The sequence below is a fragment of the Petaurus breviceps genome, unplaced genomic scaffold, assembly GCF_028583685.1.
Source record: "Petaurus breviceps papuanus isolate PSGF00001 unplaced genomic scaffold, PetGlider_PUasm1.0 551, whole genome shotgun sequence".
Lineage (NCBI taxonomy): Eukaryota > Metazoa > Chordata > Mammalia > Diprotodontia > Petauridae > Petaurus > Petaurus breviceps.
In genome coordinates this window covers 25,958,882-25,976,416 of record NW_027186372.1, presented here as the reverse complement: position 1 = coordinate 25,976,416, position 17,535 = coordinate 25,958,882, and the positions used below count along the sequence as shown (strand labels likewise).

Genomic DNA, 17,535 nt, shown 5'->3' with positions numbered 1-17,535 from the left:
TTGGACTCCGTTTTCTCATCTGTAAAATGACTTGAAGAAGGAAATGGCAAAACACTGCAGTATCTTTGCTGAGAAAATCCAAATGTGATCATGAAGAGAGTTAGACATGACTGAATAACAACAAAACGGGGCAGTCAGGTGGCTCAGGGAGTAAGAGCACCGGCTCCAGTGTCAGGATGACCTGGATCAAATCTGGGCTCAGATACTTAGCACCACACCCAGAAATAACTGGCCGTGTAACCTCGAGCAAGTTACTTAACCCCGATTGCTTAAAAGAAAAAAAAAAAGAATAACAACAAAACTCTTGCTTTATCCCATAGCTTTAAATTAGAAAAGACTATGGTGTTTCTCCATTACAGACAAGGCTGGTTCTTGGGTTGTAGCTTATCAATGCTATTTACCATAATAAGAAAAGTCATTTGGTCAATAAGCATCTATTAAGTGCCTACAATGTACCAAGCACTGTGCTAAGCAATAGAGATGCAAAAAAAAAAAAAAAAAGGCAAAAGCCAGTCCCTTCCCTTGGAGAGATCAACAAGCTATGCAAATAACCAAGTGCAAACAAAATACATACAGACTGAACTGGTAATATCAACAGAGGGAAGGCACTGGCATTAAGGGAGATGAGGACAGGTATCAGACAGAAAGTGGAGGTTGGCTGGGACTTGAGGGAAGCCAGGAGGTGGTGATGAGGAAGGAGAGAATCCCAGGCCCAGAGGGCAGTCAGTGAAAATGCAAAGTTGGAAGATAGGGTATCTTGTTTGAGAAACATCAGGCAGGCAAGCATCAATGGATCCCAGAGTTCACAGGGGTGAATAAGATGTAAGAGGACCGGAAAAGCAGGAGGAAGGCAGTTTATGAAGAGATTTGAACATTAAACAAAGAATTTTGTTCATTCTAATACTTTCTGGTATTTTAAATATAAATGAGAGATATATTTGTCCAAAAAAATCCCTGCATCTATTGGTCTAATCATTATTTTATTGGTTTTAAAGATATTATATGGCCAATTTGTTTTAAGTTTTCCTAATGTTGAACCAACCCTTCTTTACTGTAAATACAATCTGATTGAGGTGAATAATATTTTGTATATGTCACTTTATTTTACTAACATCTTTACTTTCTTTTTGCTAATTTACTAATTTTATTAATTGTTAACATTTTAATCAATATTTTAGCATCAATATTTGCTAGAGATACTAATCAACAGCTTTCTTTCTCTGATTTATATCTCAATTTTAGGAATTAGAACCATATTTGTTTAAAAGAAGAAATTTGATAGGTTGCCTTCCACCTCTATTTTTCAAAAAGTTTATATAGTATGGAGGTTAATTGTTCTTTAAATATATTTTGTTGTGGTGGTTCAGTCATTTAGTCATGTCTGCCTCTTCATGACCCCATTTGGGGTTTTCTTGGCAAAGATACTAGCGTGGCTTACCATTTCCTTCTCCAGCTCATTTTACAAAAGAGGAAACTGAGGCAAACAGGGTAAAGTGATTTGCTCAGAGTCACACAACTAGTATGTGTCTGAGGCCAAATTTGAACTCAAAGAGATGAGTCTTCCTGACTCCAAGCCTGGCACTTTATCTACTGTGCCACCTATCTACCTCCTTTGAATACATAACAGAATCCATTTGTAAATTGATCTGAGCCTCAGGTTATTTTCTTTGGGAATTTATGTCTTGTTCAATTTCTTTTACTGAAAGCAAGTCTTGTTTTGTTGACCTGAATAGATTATATTTTTGTAAGTATTCATCTATATCTTTTAAGATATTAGCATTTTGGACATGTAAAGGGAGAAATAATTTCTAACAATTTCCTCTTCTTCATCTACTGCGGTTTCTCCTTTTTTCTTTCTTTTTTTGGGGGGGGGGGTTGGTAATTTAGTTTTTCCTCTTTTTATATCAAGATAGCTAATGCTTCTATTTTGTTATACAGGTCAAAAAAAACAGCCTTTTGGGGTTTCTTTTGTCTCCTGAATTTATGTTTTAAAAATTCTACTTGGGGCGGCTAGGTGGCCCAGTGAGTAAAGCACTGGCCCCAGAGTCAGGAGGACCCGAGTTGGTTCCGGCCTCAGACACTTAACACCCACACAAAAAACTAGCCATGTAACCTTGGGCAAGTTACTTAACCCCAATTGCCCTCCAAAAAGGCAAAAAAAAAATCTACTTAACTCTGTTATCTCCACAGAAATGCTTGAAAGTCTTTCATAGTATTTGCTGTTTAGTATTATGGGATCTCTTTCTCCATGGCTGCCTGAAGTATATTTTCTTTTGACCTGAAAACTTTATATTTTGGCTATGATATTTCTAGATATGTTCAATTTGAGATAATTTTCAGGTGATCAGTAGATTCTTTCTATTTTCACTTTGTCTTCTGGCTCTTTCTGGAAGAAAATGAGAAACTCAAGGGATTGTGGAACTGAATCTTGTAAACGAAAAGTAAACAAATAAATTAATAAAGACAAATTTTTTTTTAAAAAAGATAGTAAATAGTCCACTTGTTCTTTTAATTTTTCAATTTTCAATTTAGTTCTAATATGTCTTGTTGCTTCATTGAATCACTGAATTCTCTTCACTCCACCTATTTCTTAGAGTATCAAGTACTTGGTTAAGGTGCATTTACTTTTTGTTTTAAGCTATGTCATTTTTTATTTCTTCTTTAAGCTCTTCATTTCTTCCTTCCATTCTTGGAATCCTTTGTGGCTAATCCATTCTTTTTTTCTGAGAATTATGCGATCATTTCTTATAACATCTATTATTGATGTGCTTTGTTTTTATATTACAAACATTTACGGATTGTCTCCATTTCATAAAAGGTCTCTTATAACAAACACAAAGCAAAAACAAACAATAGTTATGTCATCTGAAGGTGCTTGCAACATTCCACATTTGTAGTATCTACTACTTCTCTATTTAAAAAAATTAACAGAAATTTGTCTCTTCCTCTGACATCCCCAATTACATTGAAAATAGCTATAAAAAACATATTCCTCATAAAAAATATGCATAGTCAAGCAAAACAAATTCCCTCAGCTGTATGTATGCTCTATATACATACATATATACACACATGTATGAGAGAGAGATAAGTGATTGATAGATAGATAGATGTCTTATTATGCAACCTAAATCCTTCACTCCTCTGTCAGGAGATGGAAAGCATGCTACGTCATCAGCCATCTAGAATCATGGATGGTTACTTTATTGATCACAGCTCCTATGGCATTCAAAGTTGCATGTCTCTACAATATTGTTGTATTGTATACATTGTGTGCTTCAGCTTCTGCTTATTTCATTCTCCATCAAAAGTAAAAAATGTTTAGTTTTATAATACTGACATAGTATAAATTGTTCTTTTGATTCTCATTATTTCACTCTGCATCAATTCATATGTCTTCATTTCTCTTTGAAATCATCTATTCCCTCATTTCTCACACAATAATAGTATTCCATTACATTCATATTCCACAACTTATTTAACCATTCCAAAATTCATGGGAATCTCTTTAGTTTATTTTTTTGCCACCACACAATGAGTTGCTATTAATATTTGTGTGCATATAATATCCTTTTCTATTTTTTGCTCTTTGTGGGATGTAGGCCTAGCAGTGGTATAGGTAGGTTCAAGGGCATGAAACATTTTGTGTACAATTCCAAATTGCTTTCCAGAATTTCCAAAATTCACAGTGTATATGCTATTATTTCAAAGATATTTTCTTCCTTGGGGATTTTATTGTGGTATTATCTTAACCAATAATATTTCCTTATTGTATAAAGGTTTGTTTTTAATTTTCTGTTTGCTCACATCTTCAGCTACAGTTTCTTAATTAGGAACCTGTGCCAGGTTCAGGGCCTACCCCTTTTTATACTGTTGAATGGAATGGACAGGCCCAAATCCTATCTCTCACTGCAGTTTTGGAGTGGGATGTTATATCGGGGGGTAGATTCTGTGTCTGCTATGGTCTAGAGGTCACTGTCCTGTGTGCTCTAGGTCAGAAGCTGTCTGGAGCCAGATCCTGACTCTGAAGTGTGACTGCAGTCCTGGTTTAGGGCCAGGAGTTAGATGCAATTTTGATACCAAGCCCCATCCGCTATCACAGTCTAAAGCATATTTCTCTATCTTCTGGAGCTTTTTCACCTGATAGCACTGATCTTTCAGTTTCCTAAGCAATCACTTACTAGAAATGAAAAAAATCCCATTGGGAAGGATGCTGGATTGAAGCTAATTTTTTAGGACATCTCTACAGTCCAGGCTTACTGGCATTAGCTTAGTAGTAGATAGAGAGCCAGAGTTAGATTCAGAAGACAAGAATTCAAATATTGCCTCAGACACTTGCTAGCTCCTCAACCCTGGGCAAGACAGTTAAGCTCTGACAGCCTTAGTTTCCTCATCTGTAAAATGGAGATAATAATAACACCTACTTTATTGTTTGTTGTGGGGATCAAATGAGATAATATATATAAAGCACTTAAAAAACCGGAACATGTTATACATTCCTGTTATCATCATCATCATCATCACCAGAGTCCAACTCCAGGAGCTGTCTTTGTTTTACATCCCATTCCCCTATTCTATCATTTATAGGATAAAGAAGCTTAGTGGCTTTTCAATTTCTTTTTAAAATTCTATTTGGAGTTTTAATTCAGTGGTAATAGATGTTCCTCAGGAGACCTAAGTCTGCTTAAAACTCTTCAAATTACCATCTTAACTAGCCATTTTTATTACTGCAGCCCAAGACTCTCTCACTTGAATAAAGGCCAGCTGCAGACCATAGCCTAGTGACAGAGCACAGCTAACTGGTCCACAAGGGGACTGAACTCATAACTCTGGCCTTCTTTTAATAACATGTTCTAATCAACTGAGTAAACCAACTACAGATGGAGAATGAAAACTATTTAATCAGCTGAGCTATTACTAGGAATTCTGGTATCTGGGACAAATTTATTGAGTAACTGTTGGGTACAATCACACTAGAAGGGGTAACATCCAGTTCCTCCCAAGAGTCTAGCTCCAGTCTCCAAGGCATGGCCCATGACCCTTAACCACTAACCTCCATATCCAACTCATCAGCAGGAAGATGAGGAAGAAGATAGGGGATTCAGTGATGAAGGTAAGTAAGTGCTGGTAGCACCAAGGAGTGGGGCAATCAAGGGTCAGTGAGGGTCAGGGGTTGTGAGCTGGAGTACTATCAAGAAAATGTAACCCCCATATTTCAGCACTCTGGTCCCCTTTCCCTAGCTGTAGCTTTGTGGGAAATTACTTTCCCAGGTTGCATAGTTATCTCAGCTGCAACCTCATTTTCATCTGGATTTTAAGATGCTAACTGGTGGTGAAATTTCTTCAACATCTGGGACTCATGTATTTTCATTCCAATATACACAACTCTAGCTGTCAGTAGGAAGGAAAGACATCATTCTCTCTCTCTCTCTCTCTCTCTCTCTCTCTCTCTCTCTCTCTCTCTCTCTCTCTGTCTCTGTCTCTCTGTCTCTGTCTCTCTCTGTCTCTGTCTGTCTGTCTATCTGTATGTCTCTCTCTCAATTAGTGGCCTTTAAAAGAGAAGGGCTAGCTTTCTAGCTTTGGCTTACCACCAAGTCCATAAGGAAATTCCTCCCCATTGGACAACCACCCCTATTCTTTAAAATCCTTCACTTATGCCTGCCATCCTTTCAAGCTACCATGCTATACTCTCCTCTTCCTTTGATGATCAAAATGCTGAAAAAAAATCTGTCTAAACTTGTTGCCTATGCTTTATCACCTCCAACTCATTTCTCAATCCTTAGTCATTTTACTTTTGAACCCACTCGAGTTATAATACATATTTCATGGTTACCAATGATCTCTTAACAGCTAAACCTAACAGTTATTTTCCAGTTCCTATTATTTGACCTCTTGGGAGTTTTTGACAATGCCAGCCACACAGTCCTCCCTCTCTTTCCTCCTCTGGTTTCCATAACATTGCTCTCTCTTTTTACTTGTAGACTGTTCTTTCTCAGTCTCCTTTGCTGAATCATTTCTTGAGTATAGGTGTCCTCCAACACTCTGTCCAGGATGACTTTCTTCTCTATGACTTACCTTAGTGATCTCATCAGCTCCAATAGGTTCTATCACCATATTTGTGTAAAAGACACCCAAATCCATATATCTAGCCCTCATTTCTCTTCTAATCTCCAGTCTCTCATTGCCAACCACCTATTAGATATCTTCACCTAGATATCCCATTCATATCATAATCTCACCATGTCTAAAAGATCACTCATTATATTATCCCATAAACCCAATCCTCTCCCAAATTTCCTTATTTCTGCTTAAGATAATGTCATCCTTCCCAGTCACAAATGGTAGCAACCTCGGAGTAGTTTTAGATTCTTTCCTTTCTCTTACCTCTCATATCCAATCAACTGCCAAGCTTCATCAATTTGACTTTTACAATCTCTCTCATAGTCTTCGCCTTATCTCCATGCATAAAATGACCACCATTATCAATTATGCCTTGGACAAGTGAAGTGACAATCAAGCAGCAATTTAAATGGACTTATGAGAACACAGAAAAAAAGGTGAGCCAGCTCCACTACCCACCTCTTGCTAAGTCAATGTCTAAGGCAGGGATGGGGAACCTGTGGCCTCAAGGCCACATGTGGCCTTCTAAAGGTCTTAGCTGTGACCTTTTGCCTGAGTCCAAGTTTTTTTTTAAAGCAATTGGGGTTAAGTAACTTGCCCAAGGTTACATGGCCAGTTCTTTTGTGGGGGTGTTAAATATCTGAGGCCTGAACTGATCCCAGGTCCTCTGGACTTGGGGCCAGAACTTTTACTCACTGTGCCACCTAGCCGCCCCCTGAGTCCAAGTTTTACAGAAAAAAATGCTTTTAATAAGGGGATTTGTTTTGTGAAGTTTGGATTCAGTCAAAGGGCTGCACTTGAGGATCCAGAGGGCCACATGTGTCCTTGAGGCTGCAGATTCCCCACCCCTGGCTAAAGAAATATGAATGACGCCACTAAATTTATGCAATTTCCTCACCTCAACTCAAATATCAGATAGACCTGAGAGCTCTGACACTGAAAATGCTGTTTCTCAGTGGCAAAAAAAAAATGAAGAGTCAAAAAGATAAATTGGACCTGAGAGACTCTTGTTGAGCTGAGTGTGACAGGGCATTTGCCACACAAAAGAGCTAAAACAGCCATAAAGCTATATGTGATTTATGAACCTATGATTTCACAAAAGAGCTGTAACCAATCACTTGCACCAAAGTGCCCACTTAGCAACTTAAGTTCAGTATCTCAACAATGGATGATCCTGCACTGAAGATAACCGATGCAAGAGATGACCTCAGCAGCTCTGCAGGGAGACAGCAAGCAGCTTTCGAGGCAGAAAGGTCCTGTAGTAGGCACTGAACCCTAGGAGCAGGAGGGTGTGCCTCTGCACACATAGGGGAGCTTTCCATGTCATAGAATATGTCTATGTTAACTAAATGTCTCCTGAAATGAGTGCTCTGGCTTAGTATGTTGTTTGTTTGTTTTTTGCTTTAAAGAAAGAAAGAAGTATAATATCATAGCTCAAAAACTGGGGTTTTGAATAGATTCCCCAAAGGGTTCCCTGAGTCTGGGTAGAGCTTTCAGGAGCTTTTAACTACACTGCTAGCTTTTTTGCTTCTATCAATCAACAATCAATCAATATTTTAAAGTACCTACTATGTGGAGAGCATTGTGCTAAGCTCTGGTATTTCCCTCTCACGGGACATAACCAGCAGCCCAGTTCTGCCTGCAAACCTCACCTGGTTCCTCCTTTGCCCTAACTTCTTATAAAAACTCTCTGAAACCCATAGAATATAATGTGCAATTGTGTGATGAATACCGTTCCCCACTGTCTGCTCTCCTTAAATAGCCTGCCTAGAACAGCCCTGGAAGAAGATGCCAAGGCAATTAAAAAACTTTATGTTAGCTACTCTCAGTATCCCCAGCAGTGTGGGAGTGTCTTGGGACACACAGTAAGCACATCACCTGAATTTTCTTCCACCTCATTTCCCTGATAAATTTCTGTGTTCACTGTACTGACCTACTGAATCTCAATCCCTCAGGTTCTCCAATGCTAAAGACACTGGACTAGAAGAAAAGAATAGTCCATCTTCTTCCCATTCTCAACTACATCTCTGCCCATCAAGAGAGGACCTAATGTCCTTCCCGGGTAGACATGTAGAGACAATGGGCCTGATTTGGTCATCGAATCCAGAAGAACATTGCCTTCAGCCAAGCCAATGAAGAAAGAGAAGTGATTTCAAGGCAAGACTGTAGGAGGGGTCATTTAAGGTACAATCTCCTTCTAAAGCTAGTCACAACCAGAGATCTGTCTCTGATAGCCAGGTAATTTAGATGCTACAGCATTCATCTTGTATATCTGGGTGTGGTGTTTGGGGAAAACCCACAATGTTTTTGCCCTTAATTTATTCTTCATCTATCCAAATTATTTGTGCACATACTTTCTCTGGTTCCCAACACACACACACACACACACACACACACATCTCCCCCGTTAATTCAGTTCAGGGGACAAAAGGGGACATATACAAGAGACACTGAAAGGTGAAAATAGTCCTTGACAACAGCTTTGATATAGGGAATGAGAGACGGTGAGGAATCAAGGATGACACTTAGGTTGTGAGCCTGGGGAACTAAGAAGACGGTGTAATAGTGAAGTTTGGACATTTGGAGGGTTTGGGGTTAATGATAATGAGTTCAGTTTTGAACATGCTGAAATTAAGATGTTTACTGTTTAGTTCAAGATGTCTGAAAAGCAGTTGGAGATCTGAGATTGGAGGTCAGCAGAAATGTTAGGGCAGGATAGGGAGATGATAGTCAGCATAGACATGATAATTAAATCCATGGGTGCTGATGAAATCACCAGCTGAAGATGTATTGAAGAAGAATAGAAGAGGATCCAGGGACAGAGCCCTGTGGTTAGAGGATATGATGTGGATGAGGATCCAGCAAAGAAAATCGAGAAGGAATGATCTGATAGACAGGAAAACAGTCAGGAGATAGCAGTGTCCCAAAAACCTACAGAAAAGAGAACATCATGGTAGATAATGATCAACACTATCAAAGGCTGCAGTAAGGTCAAGGAGACAAAGTCATTGGATTTGGCAACTAAGAGATCTATAGGTAACTTTGGAGAGAGCAATTTCCATGGAATGATGTGGTTGGAAGCCAGATTATAAGGGATTAAGAAAAGAATGAGGGGTGGCTAGGTGATGCAGTGAGTAGAGCACCGGCCCTGGAGTCGGGAGGACTCCAGAGTTCAAATCCGGCCTCAGACACTTAACACAAAACTAGCTGTGTGATCTTGGGCAAGCCACTTAACCCCAATTGCTCTGCCTTCCCCCCTCCAAAAAGCAAAAAAATTAAGAAAAGAGTGAGAGGAGAGGAAGTGGAGGCACCTATTTTACACAGCCTTTTCAAGGAATTTAGCCACAAAAGGCAGAAGAGATACAGGATAAGGGTTAACAGGGATGGAAGGATCAAGTGCAGGTTCCTTGAGGATGGGGGAAACATGGGCATGTTTTAGGAAGCAGGAAAGGAGTCTAATGAGATGAATTTAGTAAGGAGAAATATAAAGTTTTATAGTTTGGTTAAAAAAAAATCAATGGCATGGGAGGCTAGGTGGCACAGTGAATAGAGCACCAGCCCTAGAGTTAAGAGGACCTGAGTTCAAATCCAGCCTCAGACACTTAACACTTACTAGCCATGTGACCTTGGGCAAGTCACTTAACCCCAATCGCCCTGCTTTCCCCCTTCCAAAAAAAATGAATGGCATAAGCATAGAATGAGAGAGATTTAGTTAAATAAGAGTTCATATGAAAAAGATGTAAGGTTTTTGGTAAACCACAAGTTCAAAACAAGGGATAGCATGACATGAACTTTGGCCAATACTTTCCCCTTTCTGAGTTTCCCCTCTCTAGACTTCATCTTTGTGACCTCCCCTCTCTGGGCCTCATCTCTCTGCACCTCACCAACAAAAAATGAGGTCCATCCAAGATCTAATTCTATGATCCTACAGCTGCCCATAAAAACTAATATGACTCTGGTCTACACTAAGAGGATGCCTGGGATGAGAGAGTGAATTCCACCCTGCCATAGCACAGGTAAAATACTGCATGCATCTCTAGGTTTTACATCATAAGAAAGAAATGGGCACTTCCATGCACAAAGAGCAGGGCCTCAACATTGAGGGTCCTAGAGAACATTCCATACAAAGATTAACTGAAGTAACAATGCAAGTTTAGCCTAGAAAAAAAAGAAATTTGGGGAAGGTGAGAGGACATGACCACCATCTTCAACTCTCTAAAGCACTATCGTGAGTAAGGATTGGGATTACTCTGATTACTCTAGAGGGTAGAACAAAGCTAAATGAGTAAGAGTTAGAGAGAGGTAGATTTCAACTCGATGTATGGGAAAACTTACAAGTCATCATAGCTGCCAGACTCAGGAGACAAAGGGTTCTCTCTCAGTAGAATTTTTTTACATGGAATCTGGATGAAGACTTGTCAAGGATGTTGTAGAGGAACCATTAGTCAGATATAAGTTATTTATATGGCCTCTGAGGTTCCTTCTAGCTCTGAAATTCTCCAATCCTTAAGGCTGGAGTAAAAGGTAAAAAGAATGGATTATTCCAAATTCATTTTACCCTTTGGTTCTTAAAAAAGGGAATTAATTTAAGATCCCACTGTGACAGACACAGAGGAAAGAATCTATAGGAACCCTAAATGATAGGGTTTGGAGGTTAATATTGTACCTTCTGGACCACTAACCCAGGAAATGTGTGTATCTTTGTGGGCTCCCTACTATCTCATGAATCCAGTCCCACCACTCAACTGTGTATTATTCAACAGCATTCTCGGACAAAGACTCAAAAGAAGGATTCTAGGGAGTTGCAGGGGGCAAAAGAGAAATGTCTGTGTCTCCAGAGGAAATGCATGACGTCTCCTATGAATGCAGATGCCAAGGGCACAGAGAACAAGCAAATCATTAGGGTCTATGAAATCACAGAATTCCATCCCCACTCCTCATCCCTGAGGGAGCCAACTACACCAGAAAGGATGAGCTCACCGACTTTTTCCAATCTGTGTTTCTAAGACTGTGACCCATTCTGATCGATGTAGAGCAGCAGTGGCAGAAGCACTTGGCTGGCAAGTGGAAGGCAATTTAATGAAGTCTTTCTGAATGAATGGAAGCCATCTGGCCCAGCCCAAGACCTCCCCAAAAGGCTAGGAACTGAGCTCACCCTGAAGTGAAAGGTTCCAGCAGAAGGGCAAGAGGAAGGAGCAGATTCCTAGAACTCTAGTCACAGCTGGACAGCCTCCTGGGAAGCTGGATAACACTACAGATTGTATTATTCCTGAATGTGCTCTCTTAAAAGAAGACCCTCTCCATCAGGACTAGTTTACAGCAAAACTTCAGAAAGGATAGAGTTTATCTTCAGTGTTTCTCCACTCTCCTTCCTGGGAATCAGGAGGCCTGTACAGACCCAGCTCTGGACCTCTTTTTACTTCTACCCAAATTTATCGATCCTTTCTAGAAGGCTGCTGTACTATAACCATTCTTGAGAAACTATTCCAAACTAAAGAATTGATAATGGTCAGTAATGACTTCATCCATCCATTCAACATTTACTAAAGGCCTCCTGACCACAGTGTTCTTGTCCTTAATATGACTTAATGTTTTACTCTTCCCAGATACCATTTTTATCTTAATAACATTTTCAGTACTCTAAGGAAAAAGCAGTGAGGGAATTTCAGGCTGTAAGCAGCTAAGGGCTTAACACACATACAGCTCTCCCCAGATCTCCATGCAGCTCAAGCCCCAGTCACTGGTGAAGCCGTATGGCATATTAGAGGCAGGAACATACAGCAGGAAGAGTACTGCCTTAGTTGCAGCAGGACCTGGGTTCAAACCTGATTCTACCACTTATAGCCTGTTTGACCTGAGAGAAATTATTTAAAATCTGTGTCATAGTTCTCTATCTGTAAAAAATGAGGGTGTTGGGTGAGATAGCCCCCAAGTTCCCTTCTTACTTTAAATCTATGATATGATCTATGACTTGGCATCAGAAAACATAGGTATGAATCCTGACTCTGATCCTCATTAGGTGTGGGGTATTTAACCAATCAACATACATTTATTGAGCACCTACTGTATTACCTATACTGCACTAGGTGTTGGGGATACAAAGACAAAGATAAAATAGTCTCTTGCCCTCAAGAAGCTTACATTCTATCAGAGGACAATATAGATAGATAGATAGATAGATAGATAGATAGATAGATAGATAGATAGATAGATAGATAGATGATAGATAGATAGATAGATAGATAGATAGATAGATAGATGATAGATAGACAGATAGAGACATAGACAGAGAGATAGAGAGAGAGATATAATATATAACATATATACACATATAAGTACAGATAGATCACATACAAAATTAGTCAAAGATGGCCTGGGAAAGGAGGGTACTAACAGGTAGGGAAGAAGGAACCAGGAATTCTAAGAGGCAGAGGTGGGCAGGGAGTTCATTCTGGATGCTAGACCAGAGGGAGGTGTGGAGGCAAACACTGGAGCATCCTGTGTGAGGAAGAGGATGGCAGGCAGTCTGGCCAGACCACAGAGTGTGGGAAGGGCAACATGTATACGGAGGGATGGAAGGGAGGAAGGGTCCAAGTTATGAAGAGCTTTAAATACCAAACAGAAATATTTGCCTTTGTCCCTAGAGACAATAGGAAGCCACTGAAATTTACTGAGTAGAAGAATGATACAGTCAGAGAACACTTTGGCAATTGCTGATTAGGTGGAGAATGAATTGGAGAGGAGAGAGATTTGAGACAAATAGGGAAATATTACAATAGAGGAGAGGTGATGAAGATCTGAACCGAGGTGGTGGCCATTCAGTTAGTGAGAAGGTGTTTGACATGAGACACATTGTGGAGGCAGAATAAATAGATTTGGCAGCTGACTAATCTAGAAGTGAGAGAGTACTTACCTCAGCTTTCAATGGTGTGACTTGACGGCTTCCACTCGGTGCATACTGGGTTTCTGTGAAGCCAGGGGCAAAGAGGTACCTGCAGGTGGCAAAAGCAGAACCGGGCTTCATTAAAATAGGAATACCATTTTCTCAGCAATATCATTTGCTGACAAACACTTTCAGAACATACTCAAAGTAGGTTCCCCTCTGGAGAATACCCTGGGTGTTCAAAATTACAGAAGAAAGTATTATGTTATTAGCTATGTGTCATTCATTCATTTAATCAGCAGACATCCATTAAACACAGTCTATGAGCAACGTGTAATGTTAGCTCCCAGGGACAAAGAGAGGACAACACAGGCCAGAGCCAAAGGAACTTACAACATGACCAGAAAAAGAAAAAGAGGAAGTTAGGTGACATTGTGGATAGAGCACTGGACCTGAAGTCAGGAAGACTTGAGTTCAAATCTGGTTTCAGATACTAGCTATGTAACCTTGGGCAAGTCATTTCACCTGTTTGCCTCAGTTTCCTCATCTGTAAAATGGGGGGGGGGTTAATAATAGCACCTACCTCACTGGGTTTTTGTGAGGATCAAGTGAGATCATATTTATAAAGTGTCTGGCACATAGTAGGTACTGTGTAAATGGTTATTCCCTCTCCCTACCATTATAGTAGCCAAATAACTCTGCTACAAGGGAAAGCGAGCTAAGTATGAAAAACCAGAGAATATCCTCAGTGCCAAACACCATGCTCTACCACATGGAAAACAGGAAATTTCTGCTAGATGGAACTAAATTCTTGTATCAACTTTTCGGCAGTGGTAAAAATAAGCCCAAACTTAAAAAGAACATGATGGGGCTTATATCATATCAAGGGAATTCTAAGATTTCATTTCAAAAGGGTTTGGAAAGGAGTAGCAATATCCCTTTAAGGATACTTCTAAAGGGCTTGAAAAGCACAAATTGCCTTCTCTGGCCTTTTCTGGCTGGAAAATTCTTTTACACTAGACCCAGATAGACCACGGTTCCCTTCAAGGGAGACACAAAGGGCCTGAGAAATGAGGAGGGAAGAGTGTTAGCTGTTAACTCTACATTCCCAGGGATGGCTGGTGTGTGATGTGGCAGAGGGTCCCAGAAAGAGACATCGAGAAAGCAGTCATTTGTACTTTCTATGGAAGTCAAAGAAAAAAGACAGAAGGACAAAACCATTAAAGGAGATGGAACAAGATTTCCTTTCACTTGGGAAGTAGAATAGATATTGGAGGAAATGAATGACACAGTCAGAAACAATCAACCAGGGTAAGGGCTTAACTGCACATAAAAGAAAGCTACTCCAGATGCAATGTGGTATATGGGAAAATACAGGGGATTGGGAATCAGAGGATCTAAGGCCAAATCCAAGCTGTGCTAATTGCTGTCAGTGTAACCTTGGGCATTAAAAATAATAGCTAACACATATGTTGCACTTTAAGGTCGACAAAGTTATTTATATACCATTATTTGCATACATTACTTCACACTATGAAGCAGGTGTTATTATTATTGTAATTTTACAGATGAGGAAATTGAGGCTCAGAAAGGTAGTGGGTGTCTGAAGCAGGATTTCAACTCAGATCTTCCTGACTCCATGCCTAGCACTCCATCCAATATACCACCCACCTATTTCAGTAGTCATGAGTCCTTTAATTCAATTCAACAAACAATTCAATAAAAAGTGCCTACTATGTGCCTCTCTGGAACTCATTTTCCATATCAGAAAAATTTAGGAAGTTGGACTAGATGTTCCCTAAGGTCCTTTTCAACTCTAATTCCTATTATGGTACTTAAATTTTCTAACCTAACATTTAATTAGAGTCCCCCAGGTCTAGGTTAACCTTCATGAGCCCCTCTAGGTAATCCCTTTCTTGAGCCATGAAGATAACAAGGGTTTTGCCCACCAAAGATTCTCTCTCCCCTTCCTTCAGCCATATTTAACTACCTGAGTGTTCTAACATGGAACTGGAACTGAGTGTGCATACAAAAGGATCGCTATGTCTACCTCTCAGGTCATTTTTGTGCTTTTCCTTCCTGGTATCTAATGAGGCAAGAATTGCTGTGAGCTACTGGATTTGGAGAAGGACAGAGGTACCCTATCTCCCACCCAGCCACACTGTGTCTGTAAACGCAAGAGTGTCTGTTTCTTTAGGGTTTATTCTTTCTTGATCTTAGGTATTTGAAATGGGAGTATCCAAGTGAATAGTGAGACTAGGAGATCCATTAAGACAGTGAAGGTCCAACTAGCAACCAGGGCTGTTGGTAGAGGTGGCAGCAGCAACCAAGTCCAGCAAGGAACCAATTCTGTAGCCAAACAACCTACTTGACCTTCCCAGCTGTGGACTGACTCATCGGCTTAAGACACTGCCAAAAGCCAGCCCAGCTGAACAAGAGGAGCAAGGTGCCCACTGCTGAAAACTCGCCTCAAAACAAACTTGATGGTAACTCCACGAAGGAAAAAAGGTACCCGTTGCCCCAAATGTTCTCTGTATGCGTGCCTCCTTATTTCTGAATCCACTCTCCCCAGCTGCTACACATGTGCAGAGTGGAGAGGCAACCTCTGGTTTGGCAGGTGTGACTTCTATCCTTGCTAAATGTTCTCAGTAAAGATTCTTTTGTAAAAGCTAACTGTTGTCAACTGGTTGTCAACTGTTGTCATTTGGTTGATCAATACTGTGGAATGCACATTATCAGGGCTTGTGGATGACAGTAAAAGAAACTTCCCCTCCACGGTTACCCTAAAACTCTGAGAACAGCAGTCATTGACTTCTAGGGGACTTAACCAGTTGGTCCAGTGGGATTTGAAAAAATGAGTGAGCCCAGAAACAATGCTATATATAAATGAGCCCTTTCCTTATCCCTCCAGTTAATAGTGCCCTCCTTGTCAAAATTTACTTTATAATTATTTTGTATATGCTGATTTGTATATGTTTTCTCCCCTGATAATTTCCTTGATGGTGGAGATTATCCCTAGCACCTGGCAAAGTATCCAGCACATAGTAGGCACTTAAAACTGATTGCAGGAGAGAAAATGAAATACAAATCTATTACAGATAGCACTTCCAATACCTCATAATCTAAAATGCCCCCACTAATGCAAAAGCACCCAAAGATGACCCATATAGCAAATATATATTCCCACCAGACCATTCACACTATAGTAAGACTATAATAGGAGGGCCAGGGATTTTCCTCTGGGGATGCCATGAGAAATTGGATGTTAGACCCAGCTTGGGAACCTCAGGAATCCACAGCAGTGACCAGAACTTCTGAAGAGACAGTATTTCCAAGCCAAGATTTCTGGTCTCCCTCCCACCCTTCCCACCCCCATATCCTTCTTTGTGGCCAGATGGAACAAGATGCTTAAGAATGGTCTCTCTTGTCATATTTCACCCCGCTTCTGCTTCCAGACTCTGGCCAGAAAATAAGAGCCAGCAAGGAGACTGAATATAAAGCAAAACACAAGAACCATTTGTGTGCAGAAGCTCTTGGTTCAATGGAAAGTGTTCCTACTATGTCCGAATCTCTCTGATCCTCTCCCAAGTCCTTGCAGGTGACTCCCCATATTTACATATCTAGCCCTCATCTCTCTCCTAAGCTCTTGTATCACATCAGTAACTGCCTGCTGAACATCTCTACCTGGAAGACCGATAAGCAGTTCAAACTCAACATAGCCAAAGCGCTACTCACTCTCTTTTCCCCTAAACCCTTGCCTCCTTCTTCCTTCCTTGTTTCTTTGAAAACCCCACCATCCTTCCAGTGACTTCAGGCTTAAACCTCAGAGTCAGACTCAATTCTTCCTTCCCTCTGTACCCTTCACATCCAGGAAGTTACCAAGTCTTGTCAATTCTCTCTCTAGAGCATTTTACACAGTACTGGACACATGTTAAGTGCTTAGTTTTTTTCTTGATTTATTCTTTCATAACATCTCTATCAGTTGCCCCCTCTTTTCCACCCACAGTCACAGTCATAGTTCAGGTTATTCTCATCTCTTGCATGGACTATCGCGATATCCTCCTAACTGGTCTGCTTGCCTCCGGTTTCTCTCTCTCCAGTCTGCCACCAGACTGATTTTCCTAAATCAGAGATCTGAGCATATCACTCTCCTGCTGAAAAACCTTCAAGAGTTCCTTATTATTACCTCTAGGATAAAATAAAAACTCTGTTTTCAAAAAGCCCTTCATAATCTAACTCCAACTCTTCCTTCCAGAATTTTCTCACTTCTCTTCCCCTTCACATATTTATTAAAGTGTCTACTACGTGCCAGGCACTACGCTAAGCACTGAGGATACAAAAAAAGAGAAAAAAGACAGCCTCTGCTCTCAAGGTGCTTACAATCTAACAAGAAAGACATATTAAACAAATACATACAAAGCAAGCTATGTATCAGATAAATGGTAAGAGATTAACAGAGGGAAAGCCCTAGAATTAAGAAAGGTCAGGGAAAGCTTCCTCTAAAAGATGGAAAGCCCAGATGGTCAGTAGTC

General features: G+C 40.3%; 1 protein-coding gene across 1 annotated transcript in view; it reads right to left on the bottom strand.

The window, feature by feature from the left end:
• The window catches only part of ADAM19 (ADAM metallopeptidase domain 19), a 132,438-nt gene that overhangs the window by 64,958 nt on the left and 49,945 nt on the right, over window positions 1–17,535 (bottom strand). Inside the window, exon 4 of the mRNA XM_069102491.1 lies at window positions 13,034–13,112. Coding sequence (XP_068958592.1) covers window positions 13,034–13,112 — 79 coding nt within the window. The remainder of the gene's footprint in view (window positions 1–13,033; window positions 13,113–17,535) is intronic.